At 49.9% G+C, this 22,304-nt stretch overlaps 1 protein-coding gene across 10 annotated transcripts in view; it reads left to right on the forward strand.

Annotated features, from left to right (window-relative positions):
* The first annotated feature begins 2,535 nt into the window (after positions 1–2,535).
* Positions 2,536–22,304, forward strand: part of PIF1 (PIF1 5'-to-3' DNA helicase) — a 44,272-nt gene continuing 24,503 nt past the window's right edge. For 2 of the 10 annotated variants that reach the window (XM_053223884.1, XM_053223883.1), the window contains exons 1-12: positions 2,536–4,280; positions 9,528–10,104; positions 11,021–11,153; positions 11,239–11,364; positions 11,491–11,644; positions 11,736–11,850; positions 11,927–12,033; positions 13,384–13,523; positions 13,876–13,982; positions 14,672–14,759; positions 14,896–15,041; positions 15,719–15,910. In XM_053223884.1, the coding sequence (XP_053079859.1) occupies positions 9,547–10,104; positions 11,021–11,153; positions 11,239–11,364; positions 11,491–11,644; positions 11,736–11,850; positions 11,927–12,033; positions 13,384–13,523; positions 13,876–13,982; positions 14,672–14,759; positions 14,896–15,041; positions 15,719–15,910 (1,866 nt within the window). In that variant the 5' untranslated portion in view covers positions 2,536–4,280; positions 9,528–9,546. Of the gene's footprint in view, positions 4,281–4,345; positions 4,488–8,401; positions 8,870–9,527; positions 10,105–11,020; positions 11,154–11,238; positions 11,365–11,490; positions 11,645–11,735; positions 11,851–11,926; positions 12,034–13,383; positions 13,524–13,875; positions 13,983–14,671; positions 14,760–14,895; positions 15,042–15,718; positions 15,911–16,118; positions 16,839–22,304 lie in introns of those variants that run through there. The other 8 variants (XM_027067506.2, XM_053223890.1, XM_027067510.2 and 5 more) reach the window with 8 other exon arrangements.

Here is a 22,304-nt window from a genome sequence, read left to right on the forward strand (position 1 = left end):
TGCTTGTGCAGGAAGAATTAAGTATGTGTGAGATCAATGGTGACCTCCTTTGGCTCTAGCTGCTATAGCAGCAGCTGCACCAGTTGACCAAGCTCCCCTTTCACTGCCTTCTGCTGGTCCTCAGGCCCCCAAGCCACTTACAGCCCTGCACGGAAAAAGGTAGCTTGGGGCCCAAGGGGGAGGAAGATGGGGGCACACATTTTCTTTATGCCTGGGCCTGGGTTCCTTTATCTAAAAGGATGAGGAAAATCCAGGCTATGGATTTGAGAAAGTCAATGTATATGGCAACCACATGGTTTTTTATTCCCTCAGTATGGTTTATTCCCTCTCCAGAGCTGGGCACCTCATGCCTGAGGACTCAGAAGATCCTGTATCTGAAAACTCAGATTCCACCTGCAAGAGCCCAGAGACCCTGAGGAATTTGTGTTGTTGCACAGCTCATGATTCGGTTGGGGTAAGGTCAGTTTTCATATCCAATGAGCTCTGTCACTTTTGGGAGTGAGCCACTGATAACCACTTTGGCATCGGTTTTCCCATCCAGCGAGCCATGCTGGCCCTCTGGTTGTTGCTCCCGCACCACATGCATTCATTCAACACAAATATTTTCTTTGCCTTGATCATCAGTCCTTACACTAATATCTGGAAGATAATGGCAAGACCCAGAGTTCCTGTCCTCCATCAGGAGAGAAAGGTGTGTAAACAGATGAGAAAACCGTTATGTTAAATGTGAGGGTAAATGCACATAGGAAGGGCACCAAAACCAGAACAAAGGGTTAACACAGGCATTCTAGACAGAGGAGAGAGTATAAGCAATGGCAAAGAAGCATGAAACAGTATAGTGTGTGTTGGCGGGGGGGGGGGGGGGGGGGGGGGAGCGGCTAAGCTGGAGAAGCCGACAGAGCTCAGTGTCTGAGAAAAGGCCTTGAAGGCTGTATTGAGGGGACTATATTTTAACCTCAGGGTAATGGGAAATCATTGAAAGTTTTTGGCTGTGGAAGTGATGGAGTCTGTTTTGCATGTACACCATTTAATCAACAAAACTTATTGGGGGCCTTTTAAGTAGGGTGCTTTCCAATACTTCATCCTGGCATTTATTCACTCAAAAGAATTTAGGGAGCCTCTGTCATCTGCTCACTGTACTAAACTCTTCACACATATCTCCTTTAATCTTCACACAAGTGGATAATGACCCGAGAGATAGATACAATTGTTATATTCATTTAACAGATCTTGAATCCAAGGCTTAGACCTGTTTAAGGTCACTTGACTGGTGAGAGGTGGTTTCAAGGATTCAAACCTCCCTTGACTCCAGAGTATGTGCTGTCTACTAAATGTTTTGGCAGCATTGTATGACCAGGCCTCACAAGATCCAGGCCCTGCCTTGGAGAGATGAAGAGCCAGTAGGAGGGTAGACAAGTCCTTAGAAGGGCTCTGATGAAAGAATACACAGTGTATGGTGAAAGCTGCTTCCCAGAGGAAGGGCTGGAGTGATTGAGTTGTATTCCACTAGGGTGGACATCTTACAAAAGCAGTAACTTTTGTAGAACATCGTGACTTGTTAGGGGAACTGTAGGCAGATTTGTGCAGTCATGTGTGTGTGGTGGTGGCGGCGGTGGTGGGAGATTTCAGAAAAGTACCATCGGGGAGGCATCAGGAGCTAGAGCATTAAGGACCTTAAGTGCTGACCTAAGGTATTTGAAATTCTTCCTGCAAATTGCAGGGGGCCACTGAAGCAGGGTGGACACGATTTTCATTTTAAAACCTCATTTTTGGGGTGCCTTAGTTGAGCATCAGACTCCTGATTTCAGCTCAGGTCATGATCCCAGGGTTGTGGGATGGAGTCCTGTGTCCACCCGTTCTGTGCTGTGAAGGCTGCTTAAGATTCTATCTCCCTATGCCCCTCTCCTTGCTCATGCACACTCTTTCTGAAATAAAAAAACCAAACCAAACCAAACAAAGACAAAACTCATTTTCATGGCTGCTATGTGAAGAATGGTGACAGAGCATGAGAGATGGGGAGGCCCACTGCGTAGGAAACTGTTACAGAAAATCCAGGTTCAAGGTGATGGAGCCTGAACCAGGCCAGTGTTTATGAGGATGGTAGGGACAGATAGAGATTCAAGAGACAGTAAGGTGGGGGTGAGGAAGGGGGTGGAATTGGGGGAAAGTGGTTAAAAGATACAAACTTCCAGTTATAAGGTAAATGAGTGCTAGACTGTAATGTATAACATGATGACTATAGTTGATACCTTTGTATGATATATAGGGAAGATGTTAAGAGAGTAGATCCTAAGAGTTCTTATCACAAGGAGAAATTTGTTTTCTTTTGTTTTTATTGGATCTATGAGATGATGGATATTAACTAAGCCTACTGTAGTACTAATTTCACAATATATGTAAATACATGGATATTTCAGCTGAGACCTGAAAGATGAAGACAGAGACAGCCACAAAAAGAGCTGAGGGGGAATGTATTTTTTTCTTCCTTTAAACAAATATTTTAAATTTTTTAAAGTAAACTCTACCCCCATCTCGGGGCTCAAACTCACGACCCCAACATCAAGAGATGTGTCCTCTACCAACTGAGCCAACCAGGCACCCTGGAGGAAGGTACTTCATGCAGAGAAAAAAAAAAAAAGTGCAAAGACTCAGGAATAGGAATGGGCTTTGGGTGTACAAGGAGCACCAAGGAGGCTATTGTGACAGAGGCATATTGAGTAAGGGAGAAAGTGGTAGACTTGAGGTCACAGTGGAAGGAAGGGAGGGAGTTGGCTGTGGTAAAGACTATGGATTTTATTCTAAGAGGAATTGCCTAGAAAGGCACGGAGGGTTTTCCCATGGAGGGAAAAGCAACATGTGTTTATATGTTTGAAAAGATCCCATCCTCTGCTGTTTGGAGAAGGACTGGATTGTAGGGGGACAGAGTGGAAGTCCGGAATCCAGTGTCATTAGGAGACTACTACTGAGATCCAGGGAGAGACGATAGGCTGCTAGCTCTAGGGTGTGGGGTGGAGACGGAGAGAATAGATCCAAATTACGTTTTGTAGGCAGACAGAACAGGTTTTGATGGTGGGTTAGATGTGGTAAGTAAAGAAGGAATCAAGGGTATGGTGGTGCATTTACTGAAATGAAGACAGGAGAAAAACAGGTGTATATGGTGTTGGAGAAGGAGATTAAAAGCTCTGTTTTGGAGAAAGTAAGTTTGACATGCCTGCTAGGCATCTGTGTGGTGATATCAGAAGAACAAATGGAGACAGTCTGGAGTTCAGGGGAGAAAGGCAGGCTAGAGATACAATATTAAGAATCAGCATATAGCTGATAATCAAGCCATGGGATTAGAAAAGATGGAAAAGAAAAAAAAAAGATAAAGTCCTCCCCACATTGAGAGGTCTGGTTGAGGAAAAGGGAGTTAGCAAAGGAGGAGCCGATAAGTATGAAGTAACGAGTATGAAGTAGACGTATGAAGAAACGAGGGGAGTGTGTTGTGGAAAAAGAGGATTTCAAGGAAGGAGGGTTACCTGTATCAGAGGCTCAATAAATGAGTGTCAGCTGTCCCGTGATGAAGCAATGCCAAGTGAAATAGTGCTCTGGAAGCTGGAAGACCATTTCAGCATCTCTACAAATTGTCCCTGTAAGCTTAGAGTTGTTAAGGCGAAAGAGAGAAAGGACCATAAAGCTTCTTTTAAGTATCAAATGAGATTATGGCCGAAAACGCATTCTGTAAGCCGCCCAGTCCTGTGATAACGTCACAGTTGGGTTTTTATTAATGAGCTGGCGATTAGAATTAAGACCACCGGTGAGGGAGAGCGCATAAGACGTACAGAAAGTTGCCAAGAAGGAAATTTCATAATGAAGAAAACTCCTGAGAGCTTGCGTCAAAACCAGGCTTGGGGTTAGGCGAGAGATACGGGAGCAATGCTGCGCTTCATTTAGAATTTAACCCTGCGGCGATAGCAGTAAGAAAAACAGGGCGGATGGAAAACTCACAGCTGAGAAGGAGGAAGTCCGGCCCCAAACGTGAGATTTCTCTGGCTCCGCCTCCCTCCTCCACGGGCCAATTAGGGTCCAACTGGCAGGACGGAGAAAGAGGGCGGAGCCTGAGGTCCGTTAATAACCGCTAAGCCCCGTTCAGTTATTCATTTGATTCCTTTCCCTCCAAGGGTTCACTGTTGCTGCTCCCACAAAACTTTGGGAGGGCATACCACTTTGGAAAAAGCTCTGGCAGTTTCATATAAAAGTAAATGTGTACCTGTTCGATGACTCAGCAGTTTCTCACCAAGGTATTTATTTTTGTTTATTTTTAATGTTTGTTTATTTTTTAGAGACAGAGTGTGAGCAGGGAAGGGGCAGAGAGAGAGGGAAACCAAGAATCTGAAGCAGGCTGTCAGCACAGATCCCGACGCGGGACTGGATCTCACCTGGAGATCATGAGCTGAGCCAAAGTCTGAAGCTTAACCAACTGAGCCATTCAGGTGCCCCTCACTGAGGTATTTATTTTTAAAAATTAAAGCATAAACCCACAGAAAGCCCAGATATCCATCAACAGTAAAATGGAAAACTAGTACAGTATATCCATACGGATGGAATACTATTTAGCAATAAAAAGGAACCAACTACTGATACAGCAACATGGATGAATCTCCAAATAATTACGCTGAAAGAAACCTGTACACAAACAATACATATTGTATAATTCCATTTACAAGAAGTTTTAGAACAACTAAATTTATGGTGAAAACCAAGTTAGAGCAGAGTTGCCTGAGGATTGAGGGTGGGAATTGAGTGGTGCAAAGTGACCTGAGGAAACTTTCTAGGTGATGATAATGTTCTTAGAACTGTGCAATGAAGAAAATGTCCCATAGCTTCTAGCCACATGCAACTACTGAGCATTTGAAGTGTGGCCAGTACGACTCAAAAACTGAATTTTAGGGCACCTGGATGACTCAGTCAATTGAGCATTGAACTTTGGCTCAGGTCATGATCCCACGGTTCTTAGGTTCAAGCCCCACCTCAGGCTATGGGCTGACAGCGTGAAGCATGTCTCCCTCTCTCTATCTCTGCCACTCCTCCGCTCGTTCGCACGGGCGCACTCTCTCAAAAAAATAAATAAAAAATAAAAGAAAACCTTTAGAAAAACAAAACTGAAGCTTAAATTTCATTTAATTTTAATTCATTTGAATTTAAAATTAGCCACATGTGGCTGGTAACTACCATATACAGCATGGTTTATATCCTGATAAGGACTTGGCTGCACAGATACATGTGTTTGTCAAAACTCTTCTCATGATAAGCGTAAGAGTTGTGCATTTCATCATTTGTGAAGTTTACATTAAAAAGATAAGCATCAGGGCACCTGGGTTCCTCCGTCCAACTTCAGCTCAGGTCATGATCTCACAGCTCCCGAGTTCGAGCCCCACGTTGGACTCTGTGCTGAAAGCTCAGAGCCTGGAGCCTCCTTCCGATTCTGTGTCTCCCTCTCTCTCTGACCCTCTCTCGCTCATGCTGTGTCTCTCTCTGCCTCTCAAAAATGAATAAACATTTAAAAAAAATTTTTTTAAGACAAGCATTAGGGGGTGCCTAGGTGGCTCAGTCGGTTAAGCATTGCACTTTGGCTCAGGTCTTGACCTCAAGGTTCCTGAATTGGAGCCCCACATCAGGCTCTCTGTTGTCAACATAGAGCCTGCTTCAGATCCTCTGTCTCCTGTTTCTCTGCCCCTGCCCCCCTCAAAAATAAATAAACTTAAAAGGGGGGAGGGGACTTGAAAAAAAAAAAAGATAAGCTTTAGGTCAACTGGCTGGATCAGTCAGTAGAGCATACTTGAATCTTGATCGTGGGGTCATGAGTTCAGTCCCCACATTGGGTGTGGAGCCTACTTAAGAAAAAAAAAGCATAAACCCTAGTTAATGCTATGCATGTTAAAGTGTTTAGACATGAAATGTACTGTTGTCTGCAACTTCAAAATGCATAATAGATGGATTCACGAATGTTGAGATGGACAGATGATCAGACATGATAAAACATTAATTGTAGCATCTTGGTGGTGGGTTTATGGGTGTTCACTGTACAATTCTTTCAACCTTTCTGTTTATGTTGGAATATGTTCAGAATAAAATGCTGGAGTTCTCAAGGGCTGAGAGGAGAAAGGAGTGGGGAGTTATTTTCTCATGGGTACAAACTTTGTTTGGGATGATGAAAATTTTGTAGAACTAGTGGTGATGGTTATGCAGTGCTTGAAAGTACTTAATGGCAATGAGTTGTACACTTAAAAATGGTTAAGGGGCACCTGGGTGGCTCAGTCAGTTAAGCATCCGACTTCAGCTCAGGTCATGATCTCATTCATGAGTTCAAGCCCTGCGTCGGGCTCTGTGCTGACAGCTCGGAGCCTGGAGCCTGCTTCGGATTCTGTGTCTCCCTCTCTCTCTCTGCCCCTTCCCTGCTTGTGCTCTCTCTCTCTCTCAAAAATAAACATTAAAAAAAAATTATTTTTAAGTGGTTAAGATGCTGGGGCACCTGGGTGGTCGATCAGTTAAACATCAACTTCGGCTCAGGTCATGGTCTCGCAGTTCCTGAGTTTGAGCCCCGTCGGGCTCTGTGCTGCCATCTCAGAGCCTGGAGTCTGCTTCAGATTCTGTGTCTCCCTCTCTCTCTGCTCCTTCCCCATTCGTGCTCAGTGCCTCTCTGTCTCTCAAAAATAAATAAACATTAAAAAATGGTTAAGATGGTAAAATTTTGATGTTATTTACATTGAACAATTTTTTTTTTTAAGTTTGAAAGCCAAAAGGAAAAAAAAACACTCGGGGAAAATCCATGTGGAAGTGTCTGTGCCTTCTCTAGAGGCAGTTAAGGGTACTGCACAGAAAGAAAGGGGAAGGAAGCAGGCTGTTTGTCAGTGTGCTGGGCCCATTTTGAGCAAAGGGTAGCGGGAAGAAAGAACAGAGGCTTTAGAAACAGACCTGGGTTCATAATCCTAGCTCTTTTCACGTTGTAGTTGTGACTGTACTTGTTTCTTAGTGCTGTTGCTGCTGTAACAAATTACCACAAATTTAGTGACTTAAAGCGACATAATCTATTATCTTGCAGTTCTAGAGGTCTGACATGTGTCTCACTGGGCTAAAATCAGGACCTGTGTTCATTATGTAGATTCTAGGGAGGAAGAACCTACTTTCTTGCCATTTCCAGCTTCTAGAAGCCTCCTCCTGTATTCTATGTCTTGATTCATGACCCTTTTCTCTGTCAAAGCCAGCAGTAACCTCTTCAAATCTTTCTCTGTTTCTCACACACACCTCTGCTTCTTTATCTCGTCTCCTGTTCTCTCTTGCTTTCCTGTTTGCTTTATAAGAATGCTTGTGATTCCATGGCCCACCCAAAAATCCAGGATAATCTTTCCATTTCAGGATCCTTAATTTATCACATCTGCAAAATCTCTTTTGCCATGTAAGGTAACATATTCATAAATTCTGGGGATTAGGATGGGGGCATCTTAGGGAGACCATTATTCTGCCTACCACAGTGATGTTGAGATTTTTCCCATGCCACTGGGGACTGATATGTCAAGATAGAACTGAAGAGGAAAAATATTTCTCCTGATTTTTTTTCTAACAGTTTTATTGAGATATAATTCATATGCCAAAAAATTTGCCCATTTAAAGCATCAGTTCACTGGTTTTTAGTATAGCCACAGAGTTCTACAATCAATGAAAATTTTCATCTTTGACCACTTTTATATATGAGGAAACAAAGTAAACTTGCTTAGAGTAACATCTAACTGGCAGGGCTGGGTCATGGCAGCAGCTGTCAGAAGCTGAGCTTCCAGTCCAGGCCTGGATTCCCTTCATGAAATTAGACGAGTCACCTGGGAGCAGTGTAGCATAATAGTTAAACAGCAGGTGTTCACGCTGGGTTAGACTTGGGTTCAAGGCTTTGCTTTGCTATCTACAAGCTATGTGATCTTTGGTAAAATCTCCTGGAGCCTTGGTTTCCTCATTTGAAAAATGAGGACAAGCCAATAAAGGAGGGGGCTGACTCACCAGTAAGATCCCTTCCAGCTATGTAATTAGAAGCGTCAATGAGGGGATTGAAAAGATAATTAAAAATACATTCTCTGAGCAGCCAGTGCATTTGACAAAAGGGATACGAACTCCTGAAGACAGAGGCTCACATGCTTCCTTTGTACTCCCTGAGCACCTGACACAGGTCTAGGAATTCCTGAACGATGGGCCTCAGCCTGCTTGGAGACAAATGCATAAAATGACCCTTACAGAGGCAGAGAAGGATGAAAAGAGGGGTAGGGGGCGGGGGCAGAGGAAGCTACAGGCCTTTGGGCGGTCGGCCCAGGGGTCCAGGAATCAGCAAGCGCCAGGTGAAGGTAAACACGGGTGGGAGGGATCAGAGGCAGCTCATCCCCCAAGGCCAAGTTCAGCCGCTGTGTGGGGGCTAAAGCAGAGAAAAAGTGTGTTGGAGGCACCGTTCTGAAAACAAATCTTCAAGCCGCGTTGTGTGACGCGACACCACGCATCGCCTTGCTGCAGCCCTCCGCCCCTTTCCACTTCCACTGGTCCACCGGCTTTGGTATGCTCGCCCACCACTATAAGCCTCCTGCCTCCAGCTTGCGATTGGTACAGCCCAAGCTCTGGGAGTTGGAACCCAATGAAAGACACGCCCGTTGTCACGCCCCTGCCTCTGATTGGCTGGAGAATTTAAAGATCCGGCCGGTGATAGGATGATTCTCTACTCCTAGATTTGAAAGTTCCTAGTGCCCAAGTTTAGTTAACTGGCCGGCTCTGCTCAGCGCGTTCCTCCGAGTGCCGGTGCAAGTGAGTGTCCACGCGATCCCGGAGGTGGGAGACAAAGTTCTGCTTTTTTCAAAAGGTCTCTGCCGGGAGGGTGCAGACGAGTGGGTCAGACGGAAGAAACAGGGATTCCTGGGCCCCAGGATCCCTCGAGATTTTCGCTGGCAAATATTCTCCACCCTATGCCCACCTTAGAGATTGGGAAGAAGAGTCAGAGCTGCGGAATCACACTAACCCTGACTCCTACCAGCCGTTGTAGCCCCTCAGTCTGTTTCTATTTCTGTACACGGGAAATAGATTGACCTGGCTGCATATAAACTAGTGAACATATCTGGAGGAAAGAAGGTGCTTATTACAAGTCAGCCCCCTGCTCATCCCTCCTCGTGCGCTTCCCCTTCTTCTTTGGGAGAGGACTGAGGATTCCCTTGTCCGCCCTGGGCCTCTTGGAAACAGGTTTCTCTTTTGTTACGGAGCCTGCTTGTCAGACAGCCGAGGCACTCCAATCCTGGGTGCATTTGATGCTGCCCATCCACCATTCTGGAAATTACTGCGTAGGAGAGTAACGTCTCTGTGAATTCTGGTTGGCCCAGGTCTCTCACCGTCTCCATGACCTCTTTGTGTTACCAGTGACAGCCTCCGTGACCTTATTTGGCTTTGACCGGGCTCCCGTCAAAGTCTCTATACCACCTATTATGCCCCTGAGTCCTCGTGACCCCTGTGCTTCCGGCCTCTTGCAGACCTCCGGAGGCGGTGGAGATGCTGTCGGGCACCCAGGCAGCGCCAGTGGAATTCGAGGACGCAGAGCTGCGGTGTCGCGTGGCTGTGGAGGAGCTGAGCCCCAGCGGGCAGCCGCGAAAGCGCCAGGCCCTACGCACCGCGGAGCTGAGCCTGGGACGAAATGAGCGCCGCGAGTTGCTGCTGCGGCTGCAAGCGCCTGGGCCCGCGGGGCGGCCGCGCTGCTTCCCTCTGAGGGCGGCGCGCCTCTTCACGCGCTTCGCAGCGGCCGGGCGCAGCACACTACGGCTCCCAGTCGACGGCACTCCCCGCGCGGGCGCTGTGCAGCTGCTGCTCTCCGACTGCCCCCCCGACCGCCTGCGACGCTTCCTGCGCACGCTGCGTCTCAAGCTGGCCGCAGCCCCGGGCCCCGGACCGGCCTCCGCCCGCGCACAGCTGCTTGGCCCGCGGCCCCGAGACTTCGTCACCATCAGCCCAGTGCAGCCGGAGGAGTTGCGGCGCGCGGCGCCCACCGGCGTCCCGCACGCCACGCCCGTGAAGCGGCCGAGGGAGCTCCGGGCGAGATCCGAGCCCAGCAACGTGAGGACCGGAAAGCGGGGACGCCTTAGGGAGTGGGTGTGCCAATGAGATGGAAGAGACCCAGGAGGTCCAAGTTTGGGGTTGGGGGGAGGATGGTGGCAGTATTCGAGGAGGTTGCTGGTTATCTCAGAGGAGATGCCCATCAGACGTAGGAGGATGACAGAGATGAGGGTTGTGCGTTATCTCCCATAGTGCAATTCCTGAGTAAACTAGAATGGGAAAAGAGGCCCAGGTCACTTTAAAAGGGAAAGAGAAGGAGGCCTAGAAAGAAAGGTGACTTTAGAAGAAAAAGTAGGAAGCTATTCAGCCTGGAGAAGGAGAGAAGCTTTTGAAAAAAAGAATTGGTCAGCAGTGTCTGGGCAGCCAACGGGTCTGATCATATTTGGGGGGGGGGGGGGGCGGTGTGCAAAGCCTGGTGGGTTTGTGAACTGGGGCAGATGGATGGTAGACTACAGGGGTTCAAGACTAAGCTGGTGAAAGGATGGAGATGGAACAAGAAAGGGGCCCTGTCCAGGCAGGGTTTTGCTGGGGTATTTTGTTTACTTTTTTTTTTTTTTTTTTAAGTAGGCCTCACATCCATTGTGGGGCTTGAACTCAGGACTCTGAGGTCAAGAGTCACATGCTCCACCAACTGAGCCAGCCAGGCACCCCATTGCTGGGGTGTTTTGAAGTGAGAGAGACAGGTTTGTGACAGAAAGAGAAGTGAGAAGAACCAGGAGATTTAGAGAAACCAGGGGAGGGAGCTGAGGGAGGTCTGGACCTCCCTTAGACCTACTTAATGCAGTAATCAGGGCACCAGGGATCAGTGGAGGGGCTTCAAGGAGTGAAGCCAGCAGAGACCTAGCATTGTGCGCAAGCTAAGGGAGGGGCAATGCCCAAGGGGTGGTAGGAAGCTCTGAGTCCTGTCCCCCTATAGGAAGCCCCAAAGTGGCCCTTGCCTGTGAAGAGGCTGAGCTTGCCCCCAAGCAAACCACAGCTTTCTGAAGAACAGGCTGCTGTGCTGAGGGTTGTCCTGAAAGGCCAGAGCATCTTCTTCACTGGGAGTGCAGGTAGTGGAGGGCAGAATAGGGGCTGGGGGAACGGAGGTGGGATACAGTGGAGGAGCAGGTGACCCTGACTTTACCCTCTGCCCAGGGACAGGGAAGTCTTATCTGCTGAAGCGTATCCTGGGCTTGCTGCCTCCCACAGGTACTGTGGCTACTGCCAGCACTGGGGTGGCAGCCTGCCACATCGGGGGTACCACTCTCCATGCCTTTGCAGGTAAGTAGGAACCTCTAGGCCTTGAGCTGGAAGCAAGCCAGGCCTCTGAGAAGGGAGGGAGAGGGGGTCAGGGTTGGGCCAGGGCCACGGTCTCAGGCTAAATACTCTCTCTCACATCACTCACAGGCATTGGCTCAGGCCAGGCTCCTCTGGCCCAATGTGTAGCCCTGGCTCAGCGGCCAGCTGTGCGGCAGGGCTGGCTGAACTGCCAGCGGCTAGTCATTGATGAGATCTCCATGGTGGAGGCCGACCTGTTTGACAAGCTGGAAGCCGTGGCCAGGTGAGTATATGCAGTAAGGGCTGTGTTCTGGTGGTTTTCCATATGGAACCTGTCCATCCCAGCTCCTAAAGTACCCCATGCTCCTCTCCAGAGCTATCCGGCAGCAGAACAAACCATTTGGAGGGATCCAGCTCATCATCTGTGGGGACTTCCTACAGCTGCCACCTGTAACCAAGGGCTCCCAGCCCCCAAAGTTCTGCTTTCAGGTATCACTCACCCTCTAGCCCTGTCCTCCATAGATGTCTGCTCTTCTCCCTAATACCCCTACTCTCCCCACACCAGGCCAAGAGCTGGAGAAGATGTGTCCCAGTGACCCTAGAGCTGACCGAGGTGTGGAGGCAGGCAGACCAGACCTTCATCTCTCTGCTGCAGGCTGTCAGGCTGGGAAGGTAGGCCCTGGTGAACAGAGAAGGGGCCACGGATGAGGATCCAAGTGTGGGTCACAGGGGAACACAGGGATCCAGAGAAGGGGGAAAAAATGCTTCATGGCCCCATAGAAGATGGTCACTATGTGAGCACTGGGACCCTGCCTCCTCCAAGGTTGGGTCCCCATCACCCAGCACAGGCCCTGGCACAGAGTAGGTGTCAGGGAAGTGTGGGCACATGGACACACAAGAGGAAATCAGAGATGTTAACACTCCTATTTCACAGATGCCGAAACAGGGGTTCAAAGAGGTGAAGTACCTTGCCCAGAGTCACAGCCAGTAAGTGCCTGGGCTGGGATTTGAACCTGGTCTGATTCTAAAGCCCAAGTTCCTTCCACTCTCAGAGCCTATGGGGTCACTTGATGAGGGAAGGAGGTTGCAGACATGATCCCACCCCAGCTAGGACAAAAGGCTGAAATGCCAGGACTAGTCTAATGTGAGAGTGGACAGGAGGACAGGAAGGTGGAAGACATGGCCCAGAGCTGGGCTTTGAAAACCAGACTGAAATGGGATGGGGAGCAAGTGGTTGTGGTGAGGGGCCTTCTATGCTTAGAGACCCCTGTCAGACAGAGGAGGCAGGTAGGAAGGTGCATAGCATACACCAGCATGTGTGGGGAACAAGAGGAAGGCTGAGTGGCAGAGCAGTGAGAGATGGTCCCGTTTTTCCCCCTTCTTCCACCTGATTTGCTGTTGTTTCCAGGCTTTCTCGTGTGGAGGAAAGCTTGAGATAGAAACACCGGCTAGGGGCACCTGGCCGGGTCAGTCGGAGAAGCATGTGATTCTTAATCTTGAGGTCCCCAGTTCAAGCCCCACATTGGGTGTACAGATTTATTAAATAAACTTTAAACACACACACACACACACACACACATATATATATACATACGCACTAGATTTTTGTCCCCAAAGCAGCAAGCAAGAGGCTAGAAGATAGTAGCCTGGAGACTGATTTGATTATAGGCTACCAGTATGACAGGTTATCGACATCAGCACCTTGTCTAGGTCCTTTAAACTTCTGGCCTATACTCACTCATCATATCCAACTTCCTCTGGAGCACTGGGGTGGGAGGGTGGCTAGCTCCTACCTGGAGGCATTCACAGGGAAGGGAGCCTGCCCATGATCATTCTCCATGTCTGGGGTCTGAGTGGGGAAGGGCAACTTGGTCAGCCTGGGGGCCAGCACATTTTGCCCTGGTGACCCTTTCTAATCCCTAAGCCTGACCCATGGCCTATTGCTTGGGCCATATCAGCTCTGTGCCCTGCCTTCCCTGGTGTTCAGGGGGGTGCTCTGCCCTGACAGCCTAGCCTCTACAGGTGCTCAGATGAAGTGACCCACCAGCTCCAGGCCACAGCCTCCCATAAGGTGGGGCGAGATGGGATTGTGGCCACGAGGCTTTGCACTCACCAGGATGATGTGGCCCTCACCAATGAGAGGCGACTGCAGGAACTGCCAGGTGAGCAGGGAGCCAGGGCTGGGCAAGACCATCTGGGAGAAGCCGTCAGGCACATGTGGGCCCTCCTCCCCCAACAGCTTGGATATTTAGGCCCCTAACTTCTCTGGCCATAAAGGCATTTACATTTGTAGATGTAACTGTAACTTGGAGAGGCAGGACTTTGAATGGGTCAAGGTCACCGAACTAGTAAATGTTGGAAGTAAGACTTCAACCCAGGCTCCTGATTCAAAAGCCCTGGCTTGCCTGAACTGTCCCCACTACCTCCTTCCATACCCTGGTCTAATATATGTTTTTGGAAACTGAACCACAAGTCAGTGACTTGTAATCTGTTTGCCCAACTCTTTTTTCCTAGGTGAGGTACACAGCTTTAAGGCCATGGACAGTGATCCCGAGCAAGCCCGAACCCTGGATGCCCATTGTCCTGTTAGCCAGATCCTTCAACTAAAGCTGGGGGCCCAGGTGAGTTGGGAAGCAGGGCCAAGACCCTGAAAGCCTGGGCCTCTCCTGTCCTTGCACCTCTCCCCAGGCTGCTTCACAGCCAGAAAGCCTAGCTGTGACCCCAGTGAACTCCCTCCCTCCCGCTTCTACCCACCTTCCCGTCTTCAGCCTCCCACTGCCCTCCTCTTGCTAGGCCTGGGAGCACCAGCAGCAATGCTTTGGACAAGTCCCTTTCTCTTGCTGAAGATCAGTTTCCACATCTGTGTAGTGTGAAAGAGCCCTGCTTCTTCCCATGGTGTTGGGGTGGGCCAAATGGGAGACTTGCCTTGGGTTCCGAAGGGCACTTAAGGGCTGGAGAGGGGTGGCAGGACCTGGGGCTGTCCCTCATGATTGCGGCCCATACACATATCGGATAACAGACATGATCATTTTCAGAGCCATGTGAGGTCTGTTACATTATTGCTCTTTCCCTCTTCCTGAGGCAAATAGCAAATGTCATTCCACTTTGACATTAGGTGCAACTGAGACCGGGGGAAATAAAGCAGCTTGCCATAGGGGTCACAGTCAGCAAATGGCAGAGTTAAGGATTAGGTCTTAGTGGCCGTCCATGAGTGCCCCCAGCCTCCTGGGACTGCTACAGCAAGTCTGGAACTGAGGCAGGGCATAGGAATGGGCTGTTCTCCATGGGTCAAGTCCTCTTTCTCTTGCAGGTGATGTTGGTGAAGAACTTAGCGGTGTCCCGAGGCCTGGTGAATGGTGCCCGTGGGGTGGTTGTTGGGTTCGAGACAGAGGGGAGAGGTAGGCAGTGGGGGAGCAGTCCTACAGCTTGGGTTTGTGGCAGGGCCCTGGGGTATGTGAGGAGGAGAAGGCCTGCTCCTCACCTCTGAGCCCTGAAGCAGGGCTGAAAGGTGGGATTTCTCCACACCTCCCTCAGGGCTGCCCCAGGTGCGGTTCCTGTGTGGAGTCACCGAGGTCATCCATGCTGACCGCTGGACGGTGCAGGCCACTGGCAGCCAACTCCTCAGTCGGCAGCAGCTGCCCCTCCAGCTGGCCTGGGCAATATCTATCCACAAGAGCCAGGTGAGCAGTCAGTGTGGGGGACGGGGACAGGGCAGGGCAGACGGGGGGACTGAATAGACCTAAGGCATGTTGAAGGGGGTTCTTAAAAGCTTTATGGAGGTTGAGTTTGCTCTGGATAGAAAGTTCCAGACCATCGCTTCTCAGCCTTTTGGCTAAGATCAAGTGTAGTCAAAGTTCCACACCAGTGGCAGAATTAACCTTTCTTTAGTGCATTTCCCATCCTGCTTCCTCTCCCTTTCCCAAACACATAATTTCCTATTCTGCCATTTTGTGAGGCACTACCAGATGTTAAATTTAATCCTTACAACTATGCGAGGTATAGATGTGATCATCATTCCTGTTCTACAGAAGAGAAAACTAAAGCTCAGAGCAGTTAAGTAACTTGCCCAAGGTTACACAGAGAGTGAGAGGCAGATCCAGGATTCATTTCCATGCTTGTCTGACCCAGGCCTGTGCTCTTTCCTTTCGCCACCATCCCTCTACTGAATTTGTGTCTCTTGGACCTCCTCCCACTCAGACACTCAGCCGCTGTCAATCTGTCCCTCTGCCTTGAGAATCTCTAGACTGGGTGAGGAGCTCCAGAGGCAGTAGCTGGACTGGTGTAGGTGGGATCAGGCTCTTGGGCACAAGGGATTTCAGGTTGAGCTGGCTCCAGCTATGTCTCCCCATTCCCCCAGGGCATGACCCTGGATTGCGTGGAGATCTCTCTGGGCCGAGTGTTTGCCAGTGGCCAGGCCTATGTGGCCCTTTCCCGGGCCCGCAGCCTGAAGGGCCTGCGTGTGCTGGACTTTGATCCCATGGTGGTTCGCTGTGACCCTCGTGTGCTGAGCTTCTATGCCACTCTGCAGAGGGACAGGAGCCTCAAGATGGTAAGATGGAATCACGTGATGGTGGGCCATATAGCGTGGGAAGCCTGGGAACTAGGACAGAGGGAAGGCCAAGGGATCCTGGGGTAGGGATGGCAGAGCCTTCTCTGGCTCTGTTGGGAACAGGGGCAAGAAGGAGATGCTGGCCCCTGGGCTGTGGCCTTAGGGGACAGCATGAACCGATGACTGGCTTTCTCTGTCTCTGATCCAGAAGTCTCCAAATGATGATGAGGCAGCCTCAGACCAAGAGAATGAGGACCCAAACCTTTGAGCCTCAAAGAGAAGACAAATGATGGTCTCCCCTACTTCTTCCTCCCTAGTGGGCCAGGCCCTCTGAAGATAACTTGGGGAAGATAGTCAACCCTTTCTCCTTCGTTAGGGCTCTCAGCCTCCTGGTCTTTCCTGGTCCAGGTTCAAGGGAGACTACTTCTTACCCCTTTTCCAGCTCTGCCTCAGTTTCTCCCTTTGCCCTGGGTAAGCTACTTCCAGGGACAGGAGTAACCCTTTCTGTGCCAACTGGGAAAGGGCTTATGGTGGCACCTGGTGTTATAGGACAAAGCTCTCTGCGAGGGCTAGCCCAGGGCCACACGGTTGTGAATGCTGCCCTCTTTGGGCTGCAGAGAGGAGAGGCAGTGAAGACAGGTGCTTCAGGAGCAGGGACAGGCTATAACAGTCCTGAACTGGGAGACTCAGGCCAAATACAGGCCCCACACAGAGAAAGGAACCTGGGGTTGTCATCACAGCTAGGCCCAGGATAGCACAAGCCAGGACACACACTCTCCTGAGCTTAACCTGAGAACACACAATGCAAACCATGTGCCTGTTATCTTAAGCTCCCTTTTTGGAGAAGAAATCATATTTAGGGGTATTGAGATGGATGTTCTCAGATCATATTTATTTAGGACAAATAAACTTGTGAATTGTGTAAGGACTCTGAGTTGAGTCTTCTGCTCTCCTTAAGAAGGCATCCCATGGGGCTCTGTTCGTTAAGCATCCAACTCTTGATTTCCACTGAGGTCATGATCATGGTCATGAGGTTGATCCCCACATTGGGCTTTGCACTGGGCATAGAGCCTGCTTAAGATTCTATCTCTCCCTCTCCCTCTGCCCATCTCTCACTCTCACATGCTTGCTCTCTCTCAAAGGCACATCCCTGCCTGAGGCACTGGCTATAAGTGTTGCCATGGCCCTCTCCCTGTGGGTACACACAGAGGTGTTTGTTTACATCACGATGGCTGAGCTCACGGTACCCTTATATGAGCTTTTATTAGGATCACCAGTTATTTGGAAAGCTGAGTTACCCAAGATTGAGACTCACAACGAAATGACAAGGTGAATCACCGTTGCCCAGTAGTCAGACAAAGGCACACAAGAGAATTCACATGGTAGGAAATGGGCCTGTCACAATGACTGAGTGCTGGGGATCTCAGTTGCAACTTTTTTATTTTGTGCCTTGCTGAGGCTCCAGCTTGAATGTTCCAATTGGGAAAGGATCATCAGCAAACTAACTTCAGTTGTTCAAAGAGTCAGGTGGAAATTGCTGAGGGGCCCTTACAGTTTGGCTAAAACTAAGGTTCCCTGCTTATGAGTAAATGTATTTTAAATATGAAGTTGACAACGGTAAGGAGTGAAACCATGCTGGTTGCAGGAAGACATGAATTCTGGGTACCTGAGAGCATTTATCCTTGTCTTCCAAGAGCCAGCAGAGGCCCCAGCACACAGAGCAGGTGCTCAAGGAGTGTCTAGTTAAATGGTGGAGACCATGGGTAGGGCAGCTCAGTGCTATGGTGCTTCGGAGGAGCTATGGATCCTCAGACCTTCCCCATGGGCTTCATGGAAGAGGCAGGGTTACAGCTTGTGGAGAATTAGACTGACAGGGGACAGACCTGGCTTTCCATCTGATTTTGCCACTCGCCAGCTGTGTAACTTTAGGCATGTTACACAGCCTCTCTGGGGGGTTTCTTTATCTGTAAAGTGCAGGTGGTAACTGTGACTTTCATGTAGGGTTGTTAGGAGAAAGGCCAGCTACATGGCAGGAACTCGGTCAGGAGCTGTCATTAACATTTATGATCACTAACGATTATCACCATAATATCTGGTTCCTACACTCCTTTGGCAGACAAGATGTGGAGCCTCAGAGGGGTGCCAGCCTCACCCCTGTACAACCCCTGCCTGTCTCCCTCTTGTCACCACTTTCCTGATCTTGAGGAGTTGATTGTTTTTCTGTAGCTTGAACCCTTTTCTTTGCCCCAAATAGAAAACACTCCTAGGAGGAACCAAGCCCATCAGGGTGACCCCCCACCCACCCACAGTGGGCAATCATGGTGGTCTTTAAATGTAGTGTCATTTGAAAGTCAGTGTTTCCCATCTGCCTATATGACATAGCCCTCCTTGCAGAACCAGCTCCTTGCAGAACCAGCTCTGAGCTGATCTCACCATGCCCTGCCCTCAAGGGGCTTACTGGTCTGGCTGCACTTGCTTTTTTCACTCTTTTCACTTAACACAGTTTGGGGACCATCCAGTTCAGCACAGATAGCACTTGCTTGTGCTTCCTAGCAGCTCTGCACCTTGGGGGTTCTTGGATGGAAACAGAAGAACTTGACTCAAGATAATGAGCAGGAAAGGAAGGTAATGGAAGGCTAGCTCAAAGAACTGATATGAAGCCCAGAAACCCAAGCTTGGATACAAGTGGGAACCAGAGAAGCTAGAACAAATGGCAAGAGTGGAGCTGGGGGCAGAGGGCTGGGGGAAGTTCTGTGTCCCCTGGACACAAGCACAGCCATCAGAGAAGGAATCCTGTATTTTCCCGCCTCCTTGCTTCACTCAGCCCACACCTAAAGGCAGGTGCAGGTATGTGGCTGGTGGGGCTTGGTCTCCAATGCAAGCCCTGCAGCTACTAGCAAGAGTACCTAGCAAGAGGTTGGATATACCATCAAGGTACGAAAGGGACCAGGGCTTCTGCCAAGAGATGAATGTCCCATCATCCCCCAGAGCCAGGCTGTTGAAGATGTTTGAGGATCCTGGCGATGCAGTCATTTCTTCTGCATCCTCTCCTGGGGCTCTCCTCTCTGACCGCTCCTTTACTACACACTAGTAGGCATGTCCCACTACCCCCAGATTTTTTCCCCTCCCCCAAGGACTGATTTTAGCTTTCCCTGGTCTCATATGGACTTGCCCTGCTTAAAGATGTCTTCCTCACGGGACTGCCTGTATACCAGAAAGTCCCTTCTTGATGTTCTCCAGAAGGCTCCAGAGAAAGGCACACATGTCCCCTGTGAGGAGGAGCTGCCCTCAGGCCAGAGGGATATGTGTAAGGAACCTCACAGTCCTTTATGTTCTTGGCATCTAATTTAATCTAACTTCAAACCTATATCCCTGAGGGCGTAGGGAAACCCCATCTTAGAATTGAGGGCTCCCCATTCACCCCTGGCATCACACAGGCTGGGAGTAGGGCTTGCAAGAGCAAGTCTCTTGTGTCCATGGCCTCATGGTGGCTGCTGACACCCACAGTGACAAGCTCCATAGGCTTTGACTCTACCCAGGCCCTAGGGAAAGGTTAAGGGTGGAGGAGAGGTCATAGCCTCTCCAGGAGCCTCACACTCTGCCCTCCAGAGCCCTGCCACCTCCTTGTGGTTCTCCCAGGGCACCTTCACTCACCCCTCACCCCTCCCTAGTTTTGGAAACCCTCCTCTCTCTGCCTCTCCTTCCCCCCAGCATAATCCCCTCAAGAAACTGGAAGCAAAAGCCAGGAGAGTGTGTTCTCAGGTAGCCTCTGGATTTGAGGCAAAGAAGCCCAAAGGCCTAGTGACCCTGCTTAGAATATGGGGGTGTGGTGGACAGGTAATTATGGTCAGAACAGAGAAAATATCTCCAGTAATCACTGTCATTCTGGGATAAAAGAGACTTCCCGCCCAGCCTGTGTGTTCATTCATGCATTGATTCCACAAATATTTACCTATTGAGCACCTATAATGTTCCAGGTGCTGGGCTAGACCCTGAAGACCCCAGTGAACCAGAAAGACATGGCCCTGGGATGCTTAGGGTGAATACAGGTAGACAGATTTATAAACAAGCAAGCAACTAACTAAGTGATCAAATAAGGAGTACCTGTGGGTGAGGAGAGCTCACTTAGAGGATAGTTGGAGAAAGGGACTGGGAGGTGGGTGCCTTCCCCCTGCATACCTTCCTGACTTGGGCTAACCTGAGATGTCCAGATTAACCCCTCAGGACTCACCTCAAACATCACCTCTGTTCCCAGGACCTAGCCCTGCCCCTTTCTAGAAAAAAGGCTCCAGTCTCAGCACATCCACTGTGTTGTCCTTGCCTGTGGGTCTGTCTCCTGCACCAGAAAGCTCCTCAGAACAGGATTGAGGCCCCTGCTTCCTGCAACCGGTGCACCCAGCCCAGCACAGGGACTGGGGCAGGCCAACAGCATGGAATGAACAAAGGATGAAAGAATGCAGAGATCCCGCAGTTAGGGGCCCAGGGGGCTTCCCACCTGCCTGAGCATGCTGTCCAGGTGATGGGGGTTCCTGTGCCACTGCTTGGGAGACCTTCTGTGTCCCCTCTAGTTGCCTAGTCATGGGCATTTCCCATCCTTCTCCCCTCCACTCTCCAGAGGAAGGCTGGAGAGAAGTTTATCAGGTGGACAAGTTGGAGAAAGCCATTTAGGAAAAGGGAACTGTGCAGTACAAAGGCATAGAAGTGTGAAAGATGGAGCTTGACATCCCACTTTAATACACTGGAAAGCAAGAGAAAATGGCTGTTGGGGGAGGCAGACATATTCCTGAGGGGGCTCGACACAGGGGTGAGAGCCCCTCCTGGGGCTAAGAGGGGCTCCTGTGAGTCCCACTTTCTGCCGCCCCACCCCCCTCTTCTGTGCCTGAAGATGGAGCACTCAGTAGTGACCTGCCTCCGATGGTAATTAGCAATTCACAAGTCTGTCTCCTCCTGGAATGAGGTGGAGCCTTTGGGAGCAAGAGACCTGGCTTCGATGTCTTTGCGTCCCCACAGCACTCAGCATGATGGACTTCAGAAAGGAGATACTTCATAAAATGTTTGATAAATGAAAGAAAAGGTCCCCTGAGAGGCAGGGATGTTTACTCTGATTTTGCAGACGAGGTAGCTGAGTCCTGGGGAGCTAGGCAGTAGCTGGGCTGGAACTAGAACTCCGTGCCCTGCCCCCCACTGTCTTCCTGGAGGCGTCCAGAGGAAGTGAAATGTGGGGCTGAGTTGGCAGACGGATGGAGTGCCCAGCTGCACCCTACCCTCAGCGGGGCGGGGGGGGGGGGGGGGGGTGCCCAGGGGAGGGCTTAGCTCAACATGATCACATCTTTCCTGAGGTCCTGGCATATTTTGCCCATCTCCACAGGGCCAATGGTCATGCTCAGACCCCCAATCCCAGAATAATAGGCCCTTCCGCTCCCCAAGCACTACACACTAGAGACCACTAGGTGGCACTAAGTGGTCATTTAGTCCCTTCCCAGAGACCTGGCACGTCCTTTGTCTCCTTGCTGTGCTAGGGAGGGGCTCGTGGACACCTCAGGAGCTGGGTGCCCTGTAGGTATAGGGAGGGGGAGGTTCCTTTGTTGAGAAACTTGCACTGGGTATGTGTGGAGTGCCTCGTGGTTTGTGTTCATTAGCCCTCTTGTTCATTTTTCCACAATAACCCTGAGAGGACGGTGGGACATTATCCCCACCGTATAGAGAGAAAACTGATTTCTTGAGAGGTTAGATGATTTAGCCACACTGCAAGCTGGGTCTAGAACCCAAGTCCCAGCTACAGGGTACTGGGGTTTTTGCAAAGTCAACAGAGAGCCCTAAAGCTCCAAATGGCTCCACCACTTCCCGTGTGACCTTGAATATGCTACCTAAATCCTCAACCCTAATTTCATCTTCAGTGAAATGGGTCTAAGAGCCATCAATGGAGTTAGGACAAGTAAAGAACTGGGGTAGAGCCAGGCATGGGTAAACCCTCACAGTTAGCTCCTATTGTCTTCATTACACTTACTTTAAGTGACCACCCTGCACTGCCCCCCTCCCTTACCCTCCCAGCCTCTTGAGTGGCCCACAGAATAACAAAGAGAATTAACAGGATCCAGAGTAAATGAATGTCCTCTTTCACAGTCTTCCCTTCTAGGGGACCCAGGCTGTGCCCACACACTATGGAGAAGGGGAGAATGAAGGCCCCCTACTTCCCCCAACAAACATAAAGTTCCAGCCCTAGTCAGTGAGTGCATTTATCAGAAATGGCCCTCTTCTTTCTTCTGTCTTTTTTTTTTTTTTAAGTAGGCTGCATGCCCAACATGGGGCTTGAACTCAAAACCCTTAACAAAACTTTGACAATTCTTTGAGGGGATCTTTAGACTGCAATTATCGAGGAGGAGACAGGCTCACA

The sequence above is a fragment of the Acinonyx jubatus genome, chromosome B3 (assembly GCF_027475565.1).
Source record: "Acinonyx jubatus isolate Ajub_Pintada_27869175 chromosome B3, VMU_Ajub_asm_v1.0, whole genome shotgun sequence".
NCBI classification, from domain to species: Eukaryota; Metazoa; Chordata; class Mammalia; order Carnivora; family Felidae; genus Acinonyx; species Acinonyx jubatus.